Raw genomic sequence first — 22,961 nt, forward strand, 5'->3', positions numbered from 1 at the left:
GATTCATTATAACTAACAACACTGCGTTTTTTTTTGTAGCAGTAGTAGTAGGGCATAGTGCTGCCTGGCATGTTCCAGCACAATGTGATTCTGCACTGAATGATTTGCATTTGCTTGTATACTGTAAAAAAAACAAACATCAAAACCAAAAAAATCATGGTATAGCTTAACATGAGCGATGAATCGGGATGTAGCATGAGAACGCTGTGTTTGTTCATGCAAAAATGTCTTTGGCAGGAGACTATTGTCTGACAGTTCTATTAGTGCGGATCATCGTCGAGATTGATCACTAGTGCACGTGTCGTGTTAAATATGGCTTCCCGTGTTGCTGAGCGGGCCGTTTCTAAAAGTGGCTACCAGCAACATGCGGTCATCCTTATTGATGAGTGACTCGGGTGTCTTTAGGTGCATGACAGGCTTAAGGCTACAGCATCCTTCAAATGCCGCAGCAGGCCGGACACAGTTTGCTCGTCTTTTTCACCATTTTCGCTTCGGTAAATCGCCGATGTTAATCGCATGAGGCAAACAATCGATTTTATTATGGGACTGCTGAAAGCAGCACATATGACTCTCCACCCTAGAAAATCCCCAGATTTTTCCGCAAAAATGCGGCCCGTACCGTAGATCGCACCGGGACAAATGAGGTATCAAACGATGCGGCTCGATCTGACTCGGTGCGGCATTACTTTTCTAGGAATTCCGAGTTACCATGGCGACGCAATTCCCCCAAAAAATCCCCAAAAAACTCCCATAGGAAATGAATGGAGAAAGGGGGGACAAATCAGGCACCTTTTTCCAAGACACGCTGCGCGCGCATACATTATCCAACCGATATGAATTTTAGCTCATTTTGTAGCAATTTTTCCCATCTTTAGCTCAGTGTCGAAATTTATTTTAAGGAATGAAAGCTCTCCCCCCTGTGCGGGTTCAAAGACAGTGAGTGAAATAGCCTTCTATTACACTCTGTGGAGCAATTAGGCTTTGAGTGGCGGGAACCAAAAAAATATATTTCCAAAAGTTTCAGTTCAACTCGTCACCATGGCCACAATCTTTGCTCACTAGACATCAAATTCTCACATTTTGTAGTGACAAGTCTCTTCTTTCAGACAAACTAACTTTTATTTGGCTAAGGTGTCATTTAGTACCTTTATTTTCACTTAAAGCGAGGAGAAGTCGGACTAACTCGCCTATCTTTTCCATGTTAAATTTGCCTCCTTTTTCTTCTTCATTTTGTTTTCAACCTGCTCTCATTTGGTCATTTTTCATCCGATTAAAAAAGTGAGAACATGCTCGCGTTCCCCAAACCCTTGCCGTTCTAACGAGCCATTTCTTGAATCTGCATCTTGAACCGTTAAGTCGTGAGAGGCTTTTGTTCGAGGTGTGCGTCTCTCATACAATATCAATGGAATGTGGGTGCGTGACGTCTCCAAGTCAAATGTGTGTGCGTGAAAAGTGCATTTTTCTTAAAGAGACAGTGAGATACTTTTAGTTGATGTTGATTATGGTTAACTTCCACATTTCCTGACCGATTCCAGTCGTTTAAATTTTAAACTGTTCAGCTCATTTACAAGAGTCAGCAGTCCCATTCAAAATTTCCGCGGGAATTTTTCTAGTGTCTATTACTACTCTATGGGTCTTTTACTAGATCATGAAGAAAACACACTTTCTGGTTGTCATTTCTAATATACATTTTGGGGGCTCCTGCACGAGTGATTTAAATTCCAGATTCCGCCCCCCTGGCGCCTTTATGTTAGTCTGTCAATCTGACAGTGAATTCTCAGAGGGGCCATGATGGGCTCGCCATCTGCCACTGTGGTCGCATCCTATACCGATGCACGTACGGAAGCACATTTTTTTGCTTTCGTGCAGAAGGCTAGCGGTTCTTCATAGACTTAACCCTGTCTTACCATGGTAAGCTTTTTTTTTTTCCAATGTCGCCGTGTGACGACAACACTGCAACAGCGTAGCCAGCCAATGGCTTCTACCAAGATGAGCAATACAACACAGTAAACAAAGGACGATGGAGGGCATCCAGTGTTTTTTGTTTTTTCTCCCTGGCGCTTCGCTGTTATAAAAAGAAAAGGACAAGCTTTGTTTGGAAAAGACACAATTTGTATTCTTCCCATTCCATTCCCACTGTTGCACAAAGGGTACTTTTGTGTTTGTCTTTTTGTTTACCTGCTCGGAGACAGCAGACGCGGAAATTAGCGTTAGCGTCTCATCCTGAGATGAGTGGATTTTGTTTGCTATTTTAAATATTGCTATGGTCCCAAAAACAGCAATGTTATTTTTTTTTTAATGGCCAGCAGGTGGCATTAAAGTATAAGAGATCAACCAAGGCCATGTTGCAAAAAGACTATTTTCCTCAGTGTTCTAAACAGATTTGTGAATAATGATGAAACTTAGCCATATTCTAATGCTAATTACTGCAAAACGGAAAAACAGATACAAATATACTTTTTTCCTGATAAAAGAAAAGACTAATCTTTCATTAGGTAGGTTCCATGTTTTAATAGCAATAGAACACAATATTCTGTGGGCCGAAGGGGGTCGCTTCAGTTTGAAAATGGTTGGGAGTAAATGAGTTAATCTACCGATTATTCAATCGATTAATCGACTAATCGGATTATTTTTAATTTTTGCATTTAAGTGTATTACAAACGCATTTTCCCCCTGATTACTGTTTAATAATAAGTGATTGGTGTTTATTTTGTACTTATTATGTTACCGGTTCAGTCATCACCTTGTTTTCCAAATTAAAATCAGAATTTGCTAATTTCTTATTTCGATTAAACACAGAAGATAATCAGTCTTCTTTAATGAAGGACTACAGAAATCAGTGAACAATTACTGTTGATACAATTTGAAATAAAAAAAATGGCCTCAAACGATTACTCAATTATTAAAATAGTTGTCGATTAATTTGATAATCGATTACTTAATTTCGACAGCTTTAATCTTTAGTGCATTGGATACACTAACAAAAGACTACCAAAAAGTGGTAACTGTTTGGATTTTTTCACTTCATATTTGGGCTTCGTGATTACACGATCGTGATTAGAGGTGTTAAAATGAATCAATTAATCGACAACTAATTGCTCATCAAATTAATCTTGTGCGTATTTGTGTACAGATCCATTGCGGAAAGAGGGACAACATCAGCATATTTTGCACGTGCTAATTAAACGTTAGCATTAGGGTAATTGTTTTTTTTTTAATGTTAATTTCAGTAACCTTTTGGCTGAGAGTGTCAAGCTAGCCTGAACTGCTCCGTTTGCGTATGACCCGGTGGCATCCTCGGGTTCACCGTGACTCTGTGGCTCTTTGACTGCACGCAGGAAATGAGGTCAGGCCGAACTTCCAAATCAACTCCTGAGAGCAGCCGGAGGAAACACATCATATGACATCTGTGGTCGGGGGATGTTGATGCGGTCGTGTTTTTTAGGCATTCTATCCTTAAAATAGGGCTCTTTGTTAATCCCTTCTTTTCCCACCGTCACATCATCCCACTCTGCTCTGTCTGACTCGCTCACACTAATCTGTAAATAAGAGCTGTTTTATTTTCAATGCTGTTTCAGACCATCCAAATCCAAGGTCGATACAGGTTGGGAATTGGAAAAATCCAGTAGACTTGCTTTTCATGGCCTATAACGCTAATTCAGAGAAACATCCCGCCTCATTTTTTATTTTTTTTTCTAACAGTTGTAAAATAGCCCGCCGTCAGGCCGTGCTCCCATAATGGCTGTTTTACGTGCATCTCGTGCCTGCCACAGTGCGTTAGCCAATCAGACGCCGTCAAGCTTGGAGCCCGACGGCGGCTTTGGTCTGGTTCAGATGAGCGGAAAGCAATTGGGCGGACACGTCGAATGTTGACTCGTGCATTTATTTATGACTTCATGTGTTCATGGATGCGTTTTTAATGCTGCTTGTGCTTTAGTTTTTGTTGGCAATAATGCTAATGCTAATGTTTTGACCGAGACTTAAAAAAATTTTTTTTTTAAGTCAAGATTATTTTCAATTTTGAGGAAAATTGACGCCAGTAAATAATGAACGTATTTGAGGGCAGGACACGATTCTTTTCGAACCACGATTCACGCTTGACCTATGCGCATGCACACACACACACACGCCCTCATTAGAGCAATGAGGACTTCCTAACAATAACGCCCTTGTTGGACGAGCATCTGCGACTGAAATAGTCCAGCCAGTCTGCGTGAATGTTCCCGGTCTGATATGTGTTGGTCTGCGTGTCGGGACTTTGCGGTAATTAAGGCTAGTTTTGTGAGTCTAGGTGCCCCCCGGGTGGCTTGGAAGTAGGTCACTGGCACAGACTCCCGAAACGCAGGCGCGTTGAACAACGTGCGTGTTGTCATATCCGTGTAATTCGCCGTTTGTTTCTGCCATCGATTTTCTGCCATCGATTTCTCTTTTAACTTAATTCATTAAAGGGGATAAATTCCAGAACAACCCTAAAAATGGCTTCAAAGGGGCTACTGTGTGACTCGGCCTCGCGCCCGTGGATATTGTTGACACGGATACCGGGGCCTCATCAAAGATCTCATTATGCTCCGTCAGCCTCTGCGGTGACAACATCCCCCTATTGACCGCCACCTCGTCTGTCATTTTCCACAGCTCTCCTCGGATTTGTTTGTAATTTTTGCTTCCGAGCGGCTGCACGCGTGCTTCCCATGTGAGGGGCTTCGGGGCAGTGACGCACACGAGAGAGGGAGGGAGGGAGGGAGGGATAGGCCGACATCAAGATGAGATAGCTGAGAAGTCTTCAGTCCAGTCATTCATAAGGGTGAAGAATGTCCGTCTTGATGGCAAAGTCACATGAACTGAGGCCCTTAGCATGTTTGTTTATTGTCTTTTACTTCAGTTCATTCTCTGCTTATTGAATAACTGTAGTTGATTAATAAGCTTTTTACAGAGCTTCAATTTGCTGCATGATTTGTTTAAAAGGCGTTTCCTTTTTTTTTTTCTTTTTTTTTTCTGGAGAGCTCAGTATTGTTCATTCGGTAATTTTACCGATTTGACATGTCATCATCATTGCTTTCCTTTTTTTTTAATATATATATATATATATATATATATATTTTTGTATTTTTATTTTTTTTTGTATGTGGGTAGAATATGTGTATGCGCGTGCATTCATTAGTTCACCTAAAACCCATTAAAAAAAATAATAATAATCCCATACCGTTTCCCTAAACCGAACACTTCCAGCCAGAGTCGTGAGGCCGTCAGGAAACCCGAGAAAGGACCAAAGAAAAAAGAAAGGAAAGTGAAAAGGCGTTTTCAATAACCGGGCAGACAATTAATGACGAATAGAAAGCATAACCTGACAAAAAAAAAAAGAAACCACATAACCATTTAGTTTGGCCTTCAATGTATTGGAATAGAAAATTGATCGAAGGATCACTTCCCATTTGGAGTTATTGATGACCTTTCAAGCTAAGAAGCCAGAATGCTGAAAATGTAAGAGAGACGCCGTATGGTGCAATCGGGTGGCAATCGCATATGATAACTCAGCAATACGATATCTGCACAATATGCTGTAACTGTATCGCCATACAGCGGGATTTACATTTCTGGTAAAAATGTATTTTTGCTATAAGTCCCTTATAGTTTGTCAAGGTATTTAATTTAATTTCAAGATTAAATGTCTTGTACTAAAAAGTTAAGAAAACTTTATTTATAGTGGGAAACTGTAGGGAGCTATTTACTTGCTTAGTTTTTAAATTTAGCTTAACATGCTGATGACCCTCATTTTTGTTATATATATATATATATATGGGTGTACAGTATGTATGTATGTATATATATATATATATATATATATATATATATATATATATATATATGTGTGTGTGTGTGTATATATATATATATATATATGTGTGTGTGTGTGTGTGTGTGTGTGTATATATATATATATATATATGTGTGTGTGTGTGTATATATATATATATATATATATGTGTGTGTGTGTGTGTGTATATATATATATGTGTGTGTGTATATATATATATGTGTGTATATGTATATGTGTATATATATATATATGTGTGTGTGTGTGTATGTATATATATATGTGTATGTATATATATATGTGTGTGTATGTATATATATGTGTGTGTGTGTATGTATATATATATATATGTGTGTATATATATATATATATGTGTGTGTGTATATATATGTGTGTGTGTGTATATATATATATATATATATATGTATATATATATATATATATATATATATATTTATATATGTGTATATATATATATGTATATATGTATATATATGTATATATATATATATATATATATATATATATATATATATATATATATATATATATATATATATTAAAGCTGTCAATTCTTTATATGTTTAAAATTTTGAAATGAAAAGAAAAAGTCGTTTAGAACATTTTTGGCTCTAATATTTTCTCTTTTACTGCAAATGAATATCGGCTTGAATAAGATCAGCTATCGGTCTCCTACTACAAATAATCGGTATTGGTATCGGCCTTGAAAAAAACATATCGGTTTATCACTATAGCTTAGATAAGCAGTGTAAACTGAACGATGTCGATACTGTACAGTAGAAATAATACAATATATCACTTTGCACATATTTTGTCACCACCCCACTGTTTATTATGCTATATAGCAAATGGAGTGATGCTAATGGCTTATGTTAGCATCAGTGCTAGTTCTAGCAACACAAAAAATGTAGAAGCTAGGGTGGCTTCTCCTCACACAGTTGCAGATGCCTTTTCAGGTGTTTATAGAATGGTACAAAAGTAAAACATACATTATTTATTTACTTTCTCATTTATAATATTTAAAAAAAAAAATTAAAAAACACTCACAAAAAACTTTGATTTTCTTGAGCAGGCAGTAATGGATTAATGCAATTCCAATTCCCTTAATGGTGAACCTTTATTTTGTTTTCAACTCATACCACTGTATTAAAATGCATAAATCAACGAATTAAGTGTTCTCCCTTCTTGTTGAGAGTTGTTGTGGGGAATCTTAACGAGACGAGAGGCGCCCGAAAGAGCAGTAGAGCCTCAGACCGGAAGACTGAATTAGCGGAGAAAGTACCTGAGAGGTCCCAGCTGGGTCGGGCTCAGACCTCACTAACTACATTTGATGACCTAGAAACACTCGCACTCCATTTACTCGCTTATTTATGTAACATCTCCGAGCGTAGTTGAATTCTCAGAAATATAAATTGTTCTCTAAGTATAGGCAGCAGGTAAGCAAAGATGGCCGACCAAGACCGGCGTCGCCGTTGACGTCAAAAGGCAAAGTCAAATCTCTTTTTGAGAGGGGGGGGGGGGGGCTCCGGCGGGCAGTCAGCAGAATGTAAATGATTCAACAGCACCTCTAAGTGGCTGCAGGAGATCGTCTGACATGACGCCAAGCTGCTCTTAAAGCTCTGCAGTCAATCAATAAACATGATGCTGGGAGAACAAAAGATGAGCGTGCATGATTGGATTGGATTGGATTGGATTGGATTGGACTGGCTGGAAGCTTGTGTACTGATACCGCAGTGTATCAGTGGAGGGGTTTTTTTTCTTTCCTGGCTGCTCATTATCCAAGACTTATTGCCAGTCATGTTGCCGTACATCGCACCCAAGTCCCATGACGCTCCAGTCCTCTCACGTCTAATCCACTTTGCAACTTTGTGTGCTGGAGTTGTGCGCTTAATGGCATTTTCCCAAGCACGCCTTATCAGCAATTTTCAAAAAGACAAATGTCCCTCTGTGTGTCAACAGCTCTTCAGGGAAGTGCGAATAATGAAGTTACTGAATCATCCAAATATTGGTAAGTTCTAACACTTGCAAATGATATTAAAAGTATTCCACTATTACTTGTAGATGGAATGCAAGGATTCGTATTTGGGAATTTAAATGCATTAGCAAGACATCTTTTCACCATTACTCCCAGCTAATGAAATATATTAAAGTAGGGCATATCATGGAAATCTGTATGTCATTATCATGAAATATAAATACATGAATTTGAATTGTAGAAATAATTTTAAAAATCGCTATTTTTGTTGAACACACTCCACGCCAAAAATCTTACAATGTCCATTTAATGCAGAATTATTTTTAGGTTTTAATTTAATAAATATATAACAAAAGGATGAATTACATTATATATATTTTTACTAAATATTTGTCTTATTTATAATTGTAAAGTCTAAATTTCAGTGTTAATTATTTTTCTGGCAAATGCAACATAATTATTTAAAATTATATCTAGAAAGAAAGAAAAAAAATTTAGATTTGTGTGATGTAATCATTATCTGTGTTCAGGCTATAGTATTATAATTCATTTCATAATTTGTATATATTTATACATTTTTGTGTATTTATTTGTACATTTAAAACATTTGTGCATTTTCTTTGAAATAGTTAAATAATATTAATAATTATGTGTCGTTATTATTTTCACAATTATATAAGTACATTACAATTTACATTATGAATTATGTACATTTTTAGTCATTGCAAAGCATTCTTAATAATTATAAGGATGTTTAGGAAACTTTTTTACATATTTTTTTTATCATAGCCAAACTTAAACCTGATAAAATCGCATTAAAATTATCAAGCAAATTCTCCGAATTTAAGAGACCCTTGAGTGGGGTTGCATGCTTTCTGGATGCCAAACATGACTAAACAGGCAGGACAGAGCTTCAAAATGAGAAAACACAGTAAATGGAGAAATTAATGTCTTTTCTGATGGTTTATGCTGTTTGTTTAAAAAAAATAAAAAATAAAAAATCCTGTTTGTCTGTTTTTTGCCCTCTGCAGTAAAACTATTTGAGGTGATTGAAACGGAGAAGACGCTCTATTTGGTGATGGAGTACGCCAGTGGTGGTGAGTGACACTCTGTTGACTTTGTGAATGCGCCTCCACAATATCGGTGGCGCAATGACACGTGCCGAACCACGCTTACGACTGCAGCCCTCGAACCACGCCCCGCCTCCCCTAATGAGCACTTGACTCCGACGTGTTCTCACTCCACATACCCTGAACACACATTCATGTTCTTCTGCGTGCTACAGGTGAGGTGTTTGACTACCTGGTGGCCCACGGTAGGATGAAGGAGAAGGAGGCCAGGGCCAAGTTTAGGCAGGTGAGTCACCGGCAGCGTAAGCCCGCGTCATGCGCCAATATCATGCTGTGTCACCGACTGCGGAGGAAAGCTGGAGCGTGCCCGGCTTGCTTTTTTGCGACTCGCTCACGCTCTGCAGCTGCATGTGCTGACACCCAGTGGTGCGCCATCAACATTGATCCAACGGCAGCAAAACACAGTGAATGAAACGTGCCTTTTATTCACTGTATAGTCGAACCCATTTGAAGGATAATCCACTTCTTTCAACATCCACAATAACGGTATTTAAAAGAAGATGACTCGCGCTGCGTTTGTAGGCTTGTGTGAGTTACGATTTGCATAACATTAGGTTGCACTTGCACAGTCACAGCAGGCACTGTAGTGGTTCTCAAATATTTTATCCCAACTAATCACCTAAAAAAATACATACCGGTAGTTCACCAATTACCAGGATCCACAGAATTATTGTATTGCTTTGTGACCTTTTAAAAAAATAAAAAATAAAAAAATCCATCAGCTGGAAATTGGACAAGTCTAGAAAAAAAAGTAAAAATTAAATGAAAATTATTCTTGAATGTTGAAAAACAAGCAGTTCTTAAAAGTAAAATGCTAATTTATTTCACTGTACTTAAAAGTTAAATACAACTGTAGTGTACTGAAAAAATAAAACTGCCTTTGAAAAGTAAAAATGTACTGTAAGGATTTTTTCTTTTTTTAAGTTGAAACATGTTTCATTTTTAAAAAGTATAGTATAAAATTGATACGGAAGTGGATTTGGGCCAGTTGGCAGGATTCGGACTTTATTCTCAGCATTCTGACTTTAAAGTGAGAATTCTCACTTTATTCTCAGAATTCTGACCCCCCCCCCCCACACACACACAATTCATAGCTTTGTCTACGTCACAAAGTCAGAATTCTCACTATAAAGTCAGAATTCTGAGAACAAAGTGAGAATCGTGCCAACCCTTTTGTTTTTTCTTCACTGGCCCTAATCCTCTTTCATAAATTGTTTATTGTGAGCCACTTGAGCATTAGGCACAGTTTAAACAATGATACTAAAAAACAGAAAAAAACTGTAAATAATTGAGTTAATAATTATTGACCAAGAAAGAAGTTCTTCAAGATTAAATGCACATTTATTTTACTGTATTTAAAAGTTGAACAAACTGGAATGTATTTGAAATAATGAATGTTAGAACAAAAGATGGCCGAATGCTGGGCGAACTTTAGCCGGCTATCATCTGATGGGATTTCCAGCCAGAGGCAAATTTTGCATCTTGTTACTGTGTTTCAGATTGTGTCTGCCGTGCAGTATTGCCACCAGAGGAGGATCGTTCACAGGGATCTAAAGGTGACGAGCCACACAATCCCGTGTATTTAATTCATTTGATGAATGAATGAATGAATGAATGACCTCGCTCATTTTTGCAAGCGTGAAAGCGTCCTGCTGAAAATGTACAAGTTGCAACAGCAAAACTCACTTTATGGAAAGTTACTTAAAAAAATGAGTCCACAAAAACAGTTTTCACTGAGGGACATGTTTATCAAAACGGGAATTTGATCACTAAATGTGCCGTTCGTCTTCCCCCTCAGGCCGAGAACCTCCTATTGGACGCCGACATGAACATCAAGATAGCCGATTTCGGTTTTAGCAACGAGTTCACTGTTGGCAGCAAGTTGGACACCTTCTGCGGTTCTCCGCCCTACGCCGCCCCGGAACTCTTCCAGGGAAAGAAGTATGACGGACCCGAGGTGGACGTGTGGAGCCTCGGGGTCATCCTCTACACACTGGTCAGCGGCTCCCTGCCCTTCGACGGACAAAACCTCAAGGTACGAACACACCACGGAACAGAAACTTCCTATATTTCTTCTATTATCGTCCTTGCGTTTTAACAAGTAACATTTTTTGTACACAATGTCATGGTGAAAGTTTTTGCTATTAGCATTTGAGCAAAGCAAACACAAGACACAGTTGTGTGCCGGCCAGGTATTTCCCAACTGGATGTTTTTGTTTTTTTTTGTGTGTTTTTTTTAGTTTACATGCATCAACATGATTCTGTGTTTCCTGAATAAACAGATTAAGAGTGGAATTTCCTGTTTCTATCATTGGGGAGAGTAAGACTCTCCGGAGGTTTATCTGCCCTACTTCAATAATGCACAACTGTCGAAATGATTCATGAGGCAGCGGCAGTTTACAGAGTGGAAATGTTGATACACTTTTAATTAATTTTCATCGCAGTTTTTTTAGCCCCCCAGTATGGAGGTTATGTTTTTTATCAGTAAAGGATCACTCTTTTGTTTTAATGCAGGAAGTCATCCCACAATATAGACCTAAATTTGGGGCCCAATGTTGAGACTAATTGCAAAAGTGTTTTTGTTATGTTCTTGTTTAAAAAAGCAAATAATAATTTTTGTTTAGTTTCGAACGTTTGCAGCGAACTTCACAACCAGCATTAGCTGGTAAACATTGTTGATGTTGATTGCTGCCTGAAATAAATGAACAATGAATGAAATGAATGAAAAATTAACAGGTCTTCAAAAAAGTAATTTGCAAGTTGAAGTTTACTGTTAAACTACATGTACAACAAAGAAAATTGCACTTTTTTGTATTTAAGTCAGACCAACTTAACTTTGCCCTACAAAAGTCCCCTAGCTTAATGCTGAGACACAATGTGTCATAGTTGGGCTAGCAAAAACTAGCATCCATGTTACAGTATACCCGTTTAAGCAAAAGATATTGGAACACAAACTGAAGCAAAACATGTAGACAGACAATGCGGAAATACACACAATCACAAATTTTATATCTGTTCTAGTTGTACAATAAAATGTACAAGAAAATATTTTTTTCCTAAGTTTCACACTTTGTTAACATAAAAGTGGGAAACTAACTAATAGAATTATGGCTGCATCTTTTAGTCATTGATGCAATAATTTCATAATAATTCATAAATTTGAGTTAAAATAAAACGATGTGCTGTACTGTAAAACACGAGTGACAATAATTTGAGGTCATTTTTCTGCCACTAGATGGCATAATTATTTGTAAGACATTGGTGACAGCTCAGTGTATTTTTCTTTTCATATTAAGAGCTATTTAATCTTTAACATGAAGTAACTTGTGAAATTCTGCACATTTTTAAAATTGTAAAATACAATTTGACCCCAGTCCCCACAAATACACGCATTATTAATACATTTATTACAGCTAAATTTGGACGTGGATGTGTTTGCTGCGCTGCGACTGGAATTCTCCCAGTACAGGCTTTCCAAGTAATGGGCGGTAATTTAATCGCGTGTTAAAAAAAATTAGTGGCATTAAAGGAACTTTAAATTAACTCAAACTCAACGCACTCATTTTGACACCTCTAATGAATTTGTGTACATTGTCGTTGCTGGCTTGCCTCCTTGTTGCTCGCAATGCAGGAGCTGAGAGAGCGGGTCCTGCGGGGAAAGTACCGCATCCCCTTCTACATGTCCACAGACTGTGAAAACCTGCTGAAAAAACTACTGGTGCTCAACCCGGTCAAACGTGGCAGTTTAGAGGTACTTTTGCATTGTTACCTTTCACGCCATGATCATTTGCTCTCTCGGTTTTTCGGCTGGGGTTCATTCAGTGTGTGTAAGGAAAGTTAGCTAGCTTAATGAATCATTGCAAACATTTTGTTATTTTCAGTCGACAGTCAATACCGTCGCTACACTTGCTCCACGAACCACGCCAAACAAAGCACCACGCTAATAACAATTGATCAGTTTGTTATTCAACTGTGCTAGTCATTAGAATGTTTGGAAATTGAGTCATTGATGCCCGGAGTCATGATGAAACAGAAAAAGTGAAATAAACAACATTTGAATTGTCTTTGTTAGCAAATCATGAAAGACCACTGGATGAATGTGGGTCACGAGGAGGAGGAGCTGAAGCCGTACATCGAGCCCGAGGCCGACTTCAGCGACTCGACCAGAATAGGTACGTTTTGGCGTGCGCGGAGGTCATTGGCAAGGTCGTCTTTGCCAGAGTCACTCACTTATTTTCCTATTACCGACAGAGCTCATGGTGACCATGGGCTTCCCTAAAGATGAGATCACAGAGTCCTTACAAGGCCAGAAGTACGATGATGTCATGGCCACTTATCTGTTGCTGGGAAGAAAAGCACCAGAGGTCGGGTTCCCTCTCATCTCAACATCATCACTGGTGTTAAATGCAATTGAACTGTAATTCAGTCACTGGCACTCCCAGTCGCTTTCAAAGCAGAGTTCCCAATATTGCCAGGCGTAGAGCATTTTAACGGATCTTTTAAGACTCACAGAATATTTTATTCAGTGGAAGAAAAATCAGATACAAGACAACAGATTAGTGTCTTGAGTTAAACTGCCACCATCATAAAACTACGGAAGAAGATTAGGGCCAGTGAAGAGAAAAAAAGGTTGGCAGGATTCTGACTTTAATCACATCGTTCTGACTTTAAAGTGAGAATTCTCATTTTATTCTCACAATTCTGACTTTAAAGTGAGAAGTCTGGCTTTAATCACACAATTCTGACTTCAAAGTATGAATTCTGATTTTATTCTCAGAATTCTCGACTTTAAAGGGAGAATTTTGACTTTAATCTCAGAAATCTGACTTTAAAGGGAGAATTCTGAATTTAATATCAGAATTGTGACTTTATTCTCAGAATAATTCTGACTTCAAAGTAAGAATTCTCACTTAAGTCTCAGAAAAATTCTGACTTTAAAGTGAGAATTCTCACTTTATTCTCAGAATTCTGACTTTCTGACTTCCCCCCCACAATTCATAGCTCTATGTCACAAAGTCAGAATTCTCACTTTAAAGTTAAAATCCTGAGATTAAAGTGATAATTTTCACTTTCAAGTCAGAATTCTCACTTTAAAGTTAAAATCCTGAGATTAAAGTGATAATTTTCACTTTCAAGTCAGAATTCTCAGATGTAAGTGATAAAGTGAGAATTCTCACTTTGAATTCAGCATTCTAAGAATAAAGTAAGAATCCTGTCAACTCTTTTTTTTTTCTCTTCACTGGCCCTAATCCTCTTTCGTATAAAACCTTTATTTATTTTAATAGGCAATGTTTTAAGTAACATTAATATTCTTACAATTGTACAAATAAATTAACTGCTGTGTAACAAAATCAAAATACAGTATATCTACTCACGCTCACATGAAGTAATAGTGTTTAAGTGGAAATGATAGAATACAGTCGTACATTGACTTAATGGATACATTCTCAACCGTTTATTGAACGTCAGATTTTTCCTAATAATTTTTTAACATTTTAAATTCTACAATATACAATATGTGACCATATATAAACCTCTCTTTCATGCTAGTTCGAGGGGAGCGAGCCCCTGACCAACAGCGTCCTGGCCCAGCGGCAGCGTCCCACCAGCGACATCAACAACGGCTCCAGTATTTCACCCGCCCACCCCAAAGTCACGCGCAGCATCTCGGCCAATCAGAAGCAGCGCCGCTACAGCGATCATGGTGAATATTTTTTGTATATTTAAAGAGGAGGTCAAACCATATTCTGATTAATATCGCATTTGTAGAATATAAGTTAAGCAGCAAAATCCGCCAGTTTTTATCCATCTAAGGGGGCGGCCATTTTGCCACTTGCTGTCGACTGAAAATGACATCACAGTTGGTCAGGGCTCACGTAACTACCAATCACGGCTCACCTGTTTTTTGAAGCTGAGCCGTTAAAAAATCAGTGCTTTAGTGGGAAAATACTCAACAGTTAGAAAGTCATGTCAAAGCAGCTTCCTCCTGTCATGTGGGATTGTTGTCTCTGGTGACCTCTGCTGGCTGGCTAATTTCTCGCAGCTCCTTCAGGAGCAGCACCTCAAAGCATGACCAGTTTTCTTTGCAACACATTGAAATGAGTGTGTTGTTGTACTGTTTATGGATTGAAGAGGCAGTGATATGTAAATTGTGGCTTTCAGTGGCTTTGCTTGATGTTAAGGGAGACAATTCTTTCATTGGTGTGTTTTTTTCCTCCCCATTGCTGTCCCTTTAAAAAAAAAATCATATAAGCTTGGTAAGTTTTCAACACGATACAGCCATATTATCCTGGCATCCATTATAAGAACTAAAAACATGAGATAACCCCCCACAAAAAAAATCCATGTTGTTCCTATGTGGCAAAAGAGTCAAAATCAGCAAAAAATGCCCAGCAGAAAAAAGGGGGTAATCCTAATCACTATCTGCTGCTGTTTTTTGAATTAATGAATTTATTTTAATTTTTTTTGTCATGTCAAATTATGCTCTTTCTCTGATTTTTTTTTCTCTTCTTTTTTTTCTTCTTAGTGGGTCCCTCCGTGCCGCCGGCGGTGTCATACACGCGGCGCGGCCAAGCTTTGAGCGTGGAGAGCGACCACCGAGAGGAGTGGGACGGAGCCCGCCGACTGGAGCTGAGCACTTCCAAGGGAGACGTTCCTGCCTCGCCACTGGGAGTGCAGGAGAGGAAGAAAACCACAAGTGGTGTGGGGGTGAGGGCTTTTATGTACACTGCGAAGCAGGAGTGGGCAATTAATTTTCCAAATGGGGGTCACGTGAGAAACTGGAGCAGTTGTCGAGGGCCACACTATGCTAACCTCCGTTGTGTTTAACTCATTCACTGCCATTGACGGCTATAGATGTAAAAAAAAAAAATCATTAGAAGTATTTCTATTAGTTTAACATTTTTTCCACTTTTGTTAAGTGAGTTAACTAGTGAAGTCATGCCATTAATTACGAAATGTTTTAATCGCCTGAGGCCCCTAATTTTTAATAATCTTTTCTTCTTCTTTTTTTTTAAAGTAATTTTAATTATTTTTATTTTTATTTAAAAAACAAAAAATAATGAAAAAAATGTAAAAATAAAAATTGGGCCGATTAATTTTTTTTAAATCATAATTAATCGCATTATTTCACTAGTTAACTGACAATTAATTACAAATTTTATATCTGTTCTAAATGTACAATAAAAAATTCTAGGTTTTCATACTCTTGTTAACAAAAGTGGGAAAAAATGTAACTAACTAAACTAATCGAAATAGTTCAAATGAATTTTTGACGTCTATAGCCGTCAATGGCAGTGAATGACTTAATATGAATGACTGAAAGTGTATGTTCTTGTGGCATTTAGGGCATTTCAATGCATAGTTAATATGCGTATTTGTCGCTTCAGACCAACGGATCAATGACTCGCAGGAACACGTACGTGTGTGAGCGATCCTCCACTGAGCGCTATTCGGCCATTCCTAATGGCAAAGACAGCAGGTAACCACGGAGTTCAATCACAGTACGAGAGGAGCTCTGCCGCAGTGTCATTTTGAAACCGTGGGTCCTGTCATATCAGTTTAACCGAGGTGTCGGGCAGCACCCCGTCGACCGCAGTTACCTCCACGCGGCCTCGTCACATCAAGTCCATGTCATCTTCAGGACACCCTTCAAAGAGCACACTGCCCCCCATCGATGACAACACAGAGCTGAAATCCAGGTGATTTTCATCATTTTTTATACCAAAAAAATAAAAATAAATGTAAGTAGCAAACGAAAACGAGGCAATTAAACACTGAGAAGTTACGTGAGCTACAAACATATAAAACACACATTGAACCACAGTGAACATACATTCAGACAGACTACACATAATAATTTTTCGCAGAGGATAAAGAATATACACCCGTGAGTCGTGTTGTATGCTGTCTGCTTGTGTTGCTACTGCTTGTTTTTAAATATAATATGCTAAGAGATTTACAATTGCCGTGACATAGATGCTAGCTTCATAGCCCTTCAATGGTGTTTGGCATTGCGTGTTAGCATTGAGCTAGCAAATAGTGGTTTGCTTGAATACACGGGTAATTCTCTTTGTTTTAAGTTTAGTTAGTCAACTTCAGCTGGCATTTGACACGACGAGAGACAGCTTGCAACTCAAAAAATATCACTTATAATCATGCCCCCACCCGCCCCCCCCCAGCTCCTCTCCGAGGGGTCCCTCCACCTCTCCCTCCGCACACAGTATTAGCACCCCCGAGAAGAACCGCTTCCCGCGGGGCACCACCAGCCGCAGCACCTTCCACGGCGCCCAGTTGCGAGACCGCCGCAGCGCCACCTACAACGGGCCGCCGGCCTCGCCCACGCTGTCGCACGACACGGGCGCCCTGGCGCAGCAACGACGGGGCACCTCCACCGGCATCATCAGCAAGATCACCTCCAAGTTTGTCCGCAGGTCAGTGGAGGGGGAGGATGAGCATTATGACCAGAATTTATGATATGCTGTAGATCTTGTATTGTATTTCCCCGCATGACATATTACCTATAAGATTAATTTTCCCCTCAAGAAATAAATGGCTTAGAGATTTGATTTGGGAAAAAAAAAAATCCCCAGATGTGCACTTTTGTCGTGCAAATTCAAGTATGACCAGATGTTGCTGTGTTAGGGGGTGCAGCACTTATTTTTGGAGCAAAGCTTTTGCACTCCCTATCGCGTACCGATTGATCGATGTACAGTCATTCATTTTTTTAGCTGCAGTATAAACTTTTTAACAGTAGAGGGTGCTAAGAAACACTAACATGGTCAAAAGGACCGTGATTTGCACTGGCTTAAACGTGCTCATTACATTCAGATATTTGTTTTTAATTTCATTGAGCCAATTCATCTGCCATTTGTTTCTCGTTGTTTTTCCTTATGTTAAAATATAGTTATTATATATAAATATGTACATATATATTAGTGCTGACAAACTGATACTGATTAATTACTCACCAAAAAAATATTGCATTAATCGTGAATTAACGCAGATTAATCACACTATTAATTTTGACCATATATTACCCTTTAGCGTGACAGCGGATGGCTACGTTTAAGGTAGCACAGGTTTGAGCAATAAACATAATTGCATGCATTTAGAAAATGTGTTCATGTCAAAATATTGGGGTGATTTTTTTCCCCCATTTTAAATTATGCAAGTAATTCATTAATTAGGAAAAAAAAAAGGAGGATGAGCGTGTGCAGTGGATAAAATAAAGATCTGATTAAATATATATATATATATATATATATACATATAATTTAAAAAATAAATTATATATTTTTTCTGGCACAGACTGATTGGATGTTTATTTTTCACTATTGGTAATAATACTTTGTTTTTTTTGTCTGATTTAGTTTTTGTCAAATTCATTCACAAAAAAACGAAATTCCAGTGTAGTTTAATGTGGACTCTAAACGTTTTTTCGATACAATACCCTTTTTTTTTTTTTGTCGGGATGTGTGTAGTTCTTTTGTTTGGCATTGCTATTTTAGACACTTGAATTTGACATTTGACCTATATTCCGTTTAACTGAGCTTCAAAACAACCCAGTATCTAAATTTCAGTCTATCTAAACAGCACCTCATAATTATGTCGCGAAAAGGGGTCGTACCTCACCAGAAAGACGCAAGACTTAAGGTCATGCTAACTTCCTTAGCATAAGAAATGTTTGTCTTTAAACAGAGGCAGACTTCAGACTTGATAAACTTGAAAAAAAAATACTTATTAAAGCTATCATCAGGTTTCACACCCTCACTCAAAATTGTGGTTATTTGGCCGCCCTTTGGCTCTTTGGTTCACGTCTTTCTTTTCTTTTCTTGCCCTCCCCTTCGCATAGAGCTCTGTCTTTCAGGTCCACTCGGAGGTAGGACAACACTTTATGCCCCCCCCCCCCCCCAGCAAATAAACCAAATAAACCAAGAGTTTTTAATAACTCCTCAGCCCCTCTGTACCACCCCCTTTTACCTACTGACACTTTACCTGTTCTGTTGTTATGCTGTTTCACCCCCCCCCGTCTCTCTCTCTCTCTCTCTCCCTTGTGTCCACTTGCCTTGAGTTGAGAGCAACCTCACACCTCACCGGCTTCATTGTAACATGCTTCTCATGTTGTTGGCTCCTTACTCCGCCCCCCTCTGCGCCTTCATGCCGGGAGAAAAGAATCAGGAGTGATGCATTTGACCCAACGCGGAGAAGTTAGCAGAGCAGTTAGCCTCATTGTGTGCTCGCCCGGGAGTGTGGATTCTTTCCTGGCATGACGCCTGAAGCCCCTCGCTGTGTCACACTGATGATGATGATGATGATGATGATGAAGATGATGATTGTGGGTGGTGGTGTGTGTTTCCCTACATCCGGCAGGAGTAACAATGTATTGTTATTCCTGGTTTGATTTCAGAGTGCCCAGCGAGGGAGAGGCCAGTGCCAGGACAGAAACACCCAGGTGAGGTTTGGCGTTCAAATTAAGAGTTTTAGTCTTAATTCACGTCCAGATGTTACACAAAATCTGCAGCTTGCTAGCTTTTTTGGCCTAAACGGTCTGCCAAGGAAATTGTCACCAAAAAATGACATTTTTTAAATCAGATTAATCACATCTAAGAAATTGTATTAATCACGATTAAATGCTTAATTTTTTTATCAGCATTTTTTGCCCGCCAAATTTGACGACCTGTTATGTGTTAATTCTTTTGACATTTCATGTTATGAAGGACGTCGTCAACATTTTTTGATCCACTGCACACTCTCATCCTCCAGTCAGTTGATTACTTGCATAATTTCAAATGGGGGGAAAAAAATTACCTCAATGTTTGACATGAACCAATTTTCTGAATGCCATACATAATCATTTATTAAATGCTTCACTTGAATGCATGTTTATTGCTCAAACAAAGGATCATCTGCAGCCAAAATTAATATTGGGATAAATCTGCCACTTTATAAAGTGGCAAATTTGAGAGAAAAAAACTAAAAAAAATAAATAAAAAAAATGCGCGGGGTGGGGGTGGGGTACTCGTAAATTTGCGAGTTTTTTTCTCTGAATATTGCCCCCGCCCTCTAAAAAATATATATATTTATACGTCGTAGTTTTCAGCTCAACCTAGTTTTTAGTCTTTGTTTGTTCTTTACTCTTTAATCCTGCTTTTTATGCTTATAAAAAGCGGCGGCTAGGTTAATTTTATATTGTACATCTTTAGGCATGACTATTGATAGTGTGAGCTGAAAAAACACGGTATTTACTTTATAAGCTAGGCTGTTGATTTTATGCTATCTTTTTTTATATATATATATATATATATATAATATATTTATATATTATTAATGTTTATTATATTCGATCTCTTTGCAGTTTCACTCTTAGTTGTTTGTTGACAAAATTTCAGAAAGTCATTTAATTCCCTGATGCAGAATTTAACTTAGCTGTTCATCTGTTTTCAACACTCGTGGGAAGTAAACAAAGATATTTTTGTGTTTTTCATTGCTCTTTCTTTCTCTCAATATATTAGTTGTGTTTGTGTTGTATTTAAATGCGCTTTAAAAAAAAAATCCAAGTGCCTTAAATGGTATGTGTGTTTTAATGGGGTCTTTTTATATCGCAGATTCCACTTATTGCTTATCTTGCATCATGTTTTGAATTCATCTAACCGCGTCACTCCTCTGTCGCGGTCTCAGGAGCGCGTCCGGCGACCCCAAGGAGGACGGCGGCCGGGACTCCAAGCCGCGCTCGCTGCGCTTCACCTGGAGCATGAAGACCACCTCGTCCATGGAGCCCTCGGAGATGATGCGGGAGATCCGCAAAGTCTTGGATGCCAACAGCTGCGACTACGAGCAGCGCGAGCGCTTCCTGCTCTTCTGCGTGCACGGCGACGCCCGCCAGGACAACCTGGTCCAGTGGGAGATGGAGGTGTGCAAGCTGCCTCGCCTCTCCCTCAACGGCGTGCGCTTCAAGAGGATATCGGGCACGTCCATCGCCTTTAAGAACATCGCCTGCAAAATTGCCAACGAGCTCAAACTGTGACGCAAAAAAAACAGCAACGGCAAGCGCGGGCTCATCTCATCACTGGATTCATGCACTGAACTGTCCTCGTCGCGCGTTATCAGGGTGGCCTCGGCTGGTAGCGTTGCAATACTGGCCACGAATGTACTGCACAGAGGATATCGCCTCGTTCCACCCTCTGTGACGACTTACAGCGACATCTTTTTTTCGTTTGTTTGAAACTGTCCGTCCAGGCCTGTGTGTGTGTGTGTCTCTCTCTTTCAAAGGAACCAACATGCAGTATGCAGCTGAACACCCTGCAATAATGATTTTTTTGTTTTGTTTTCTAAACAACTACTACCAGATCTTACGCTGAATAACTAGCCGCTTTTTCCACCTGTGTTCCGCGTGTATGTAGTGCAGGCTGGAGCTCATACTAAAAACTATGTAAAAAGAATTGTACTGTATGCATAACATCTGCAGGTACTGTATATTGATTTGTGAGTTGTGTACAGATTTTTTTTTTTCATGGGATTTATTTTCATTTTTTGTTCCTAATATAAGTGATGTCTCTTAGAGCATTCTTATCCATTTTTATTTTTTATTTTTTTTTAAAGAAGCCACCATTTGAGAATAGTGTTTTTCATTTTATTTAAAGAGCACTAAATTATTTTGCAGAATATGAAAGGGAGACGTTCCCTTGCCTTTTGTGTTCTATTTTATTTGCCTGTGGCGGTAACGGAGAAAAAAAAAAAACACTAAGTTGCACCACGTAGTAGTAAAACTGAAAATGTGTTCACTTTATTTTTTTCTGGGCAGTAGTGGGGCAACGTGGAGGCCCTTGCTGCACTTTGCACAAGTTTTCTCACTATAACAGTATGCACCTGTTGTTTCTTCCCCTCCCCAACAAGATTTGCTGGTCCTCAGTTCCATTAAAAGCAGGCTTTTGAGTCTGTTCGCCAAGAAGCATGAGAAGTAAAAAAAAAAAAAAAGAGTTAAAAAGAATTTGTCTCTGCAACCTCGTTTGGTCCTGCATCTCCACCAATGTGATACTTGTGTATCTCCTGTTTTTTTTCTTCTGTTTTTTTTTTTCTTAATTCAGCAAATTTTATTGTATTTATTCCATTACGTTGTAATGTGCTGCTTTGTAGAAATGAGGTGTGCACTTTGTTGGAGAAAATAAAAAGGATTTTATTTGTTTGTATTCCTGTCATTTGATTGCTGACAGACCAAATAAGGTGATATCCTTTGTTACTTCTATTGTGATGAATAACTTGGAGGACTCGTTAGATTTAAAAAAAAAAGATTTATAAAAATTCATAGAAAAAATTGAAAAATGTGAAATTGAAAACTGAGGCGTAGCTCATGCGGCAGACACACAATTTAGCTATTGAGCTAAAATGCTAATTTGTATGTATAAAAATGCATATAAAAGATTAAAAGATATTAAATTAAAAAACAAGAGGTGTGTATCATGCGGCAGACACACCACTACTATCCCACACTAATTTTGAGAAAATTAGTCACATGACCTGGAAGCTATTGAGCTAAAATGCTCATTTTTAAGTATAAAAATTCATATAAAATATTGAAAGATGTGAAATTGAAAAACAAGAGGCGTATATCATGCGGCGGACGCACAACTACTATCCCACACTAATTTTGAGAAAATTAGTCACATGACCCGGAAGCTATTGAGCTAAAATGCTAATTTTTACATATAAAAATTCATATAAAATATTGAAAGATGTGAAATTGAAAAACAAGAGGCGTATATCATGCGGCAGACACACCACTACTATCCCACACTAATTTTGAGAAAATTTGTCACATCACCTGGAAGCTATTGCGCTAAAATGCTCATTTTTACGTCTAAAACATTTTTCTGTATGTGGCCCTTGTAAAAGTGTGGACAACCTTGACTCAAGCCAATGTTTTCTGCATAGTCATTAAATTTTCTTTTCCCATTTTTTCTTCATTTTATAGCACAAACAAACAACTAGAGACAAAAAGCAGTGAAATAGCATTGACTTTATTGAG

The 22,961-nt window shown here is 38.4% G+C and overlaps 1 protein-coding gene across 3 annotated transcripts in view; it reads left to right on the top strand.

Moving 5' to 3' along the window:
- The window catches only part of mark1 (MAP/microtubule affinity-regulating kinase 1), a 38,235-nt gene extending 16,110 nt beyond the window's left edge, over positions 1 to 22,125 (top strand). Inside the window, exons 4-19 of one of the 3 annotated variants that reach the window (XM_077581663.1) lie at positions 7,793 to 7,841; positions 8,840 to 8,905; positions 9,094 to 9,164; positions 10,438 to 10,494; positions 10,737 to 10,973; positions 12,570 to 12,689; positions 13,011 to 13,110; positions 13,190 to 13,302; positions 14,489 to 14,642; positions 15,465 to 15,646; positions 16,327 to 16,418; positions 16,498 to 16,638; positions 17,119 to 17,370; positions 18,792 to 18,818; positions 19,347 to 19,391; positions 20,618 to 22,125. In XM_077581663.1, coding sequence (XP_077437789.1) covers positions 7,793 to 7,841; positions 8,840 to 8,905; positions 9,094 to 9,164; positions 10,438 to 10,494; positions 10,737 to 10,973; positions 12,570 to 12,689; positions 13,011 to 13,110; positions 13,190 to 13,302; positions 14,489 to 14,642; positions 15,465 to 15,646; positions 16,327 to 16,418; positions 16,498 to 16,638; positions 17,119 to 17,370; positions 18,792 to 18,818; positions 19,347 to 19,391; positions 20,618 to 20,963 — 2,052 coding nt within the window. In that variant the 3' untranslated portion in view covers positions 20,964 to 22,125. The remainder of the gene's footprint in view (positions 1 to 7,792; positions 7,842 to 8,839; positions 8,906 to 9,093; positions 9,165 to 10,437; positions 10,495 to 10,736; positions 10,974 to 12,569; positions 12,690 to 13,010; positions 13,111 to 13,189; positions 13,303 to 14,488; positions 14,643 to 15,464; positions 15,647 to 16,326; positions 16,419 to 16,497; positions 16,639 to 17,118; positions 17,371 to 18,791; positions 18,819 to 19,346; positions 19,392 to 20,617) is intronic. The other 2 variants (XM_077581664.1, XM_077581665.1) reach the window with 2 other exon arrangements.
- The last annotated feature ends 836 nt before the right edge of the window (positions 22,126 to 22,961 follow it).

This window comes from Vanacampus margaritifer, chromosome 12 (genome assembly GCF_051991255.1).
Source record: "Vanacampus margaritifer isolate UIUO_Vmar chromosome 12, RoL_Vmar_1.0, whole genome shotgun sequence".
In the NCBI taxonomy this organism is placed as follows: Eukaryota; Metazoa; Chordata; class Actinopteri; order Syngnathiformes; family Syngnathidae; genus Vanacampus; species Vanacampus margaritifer.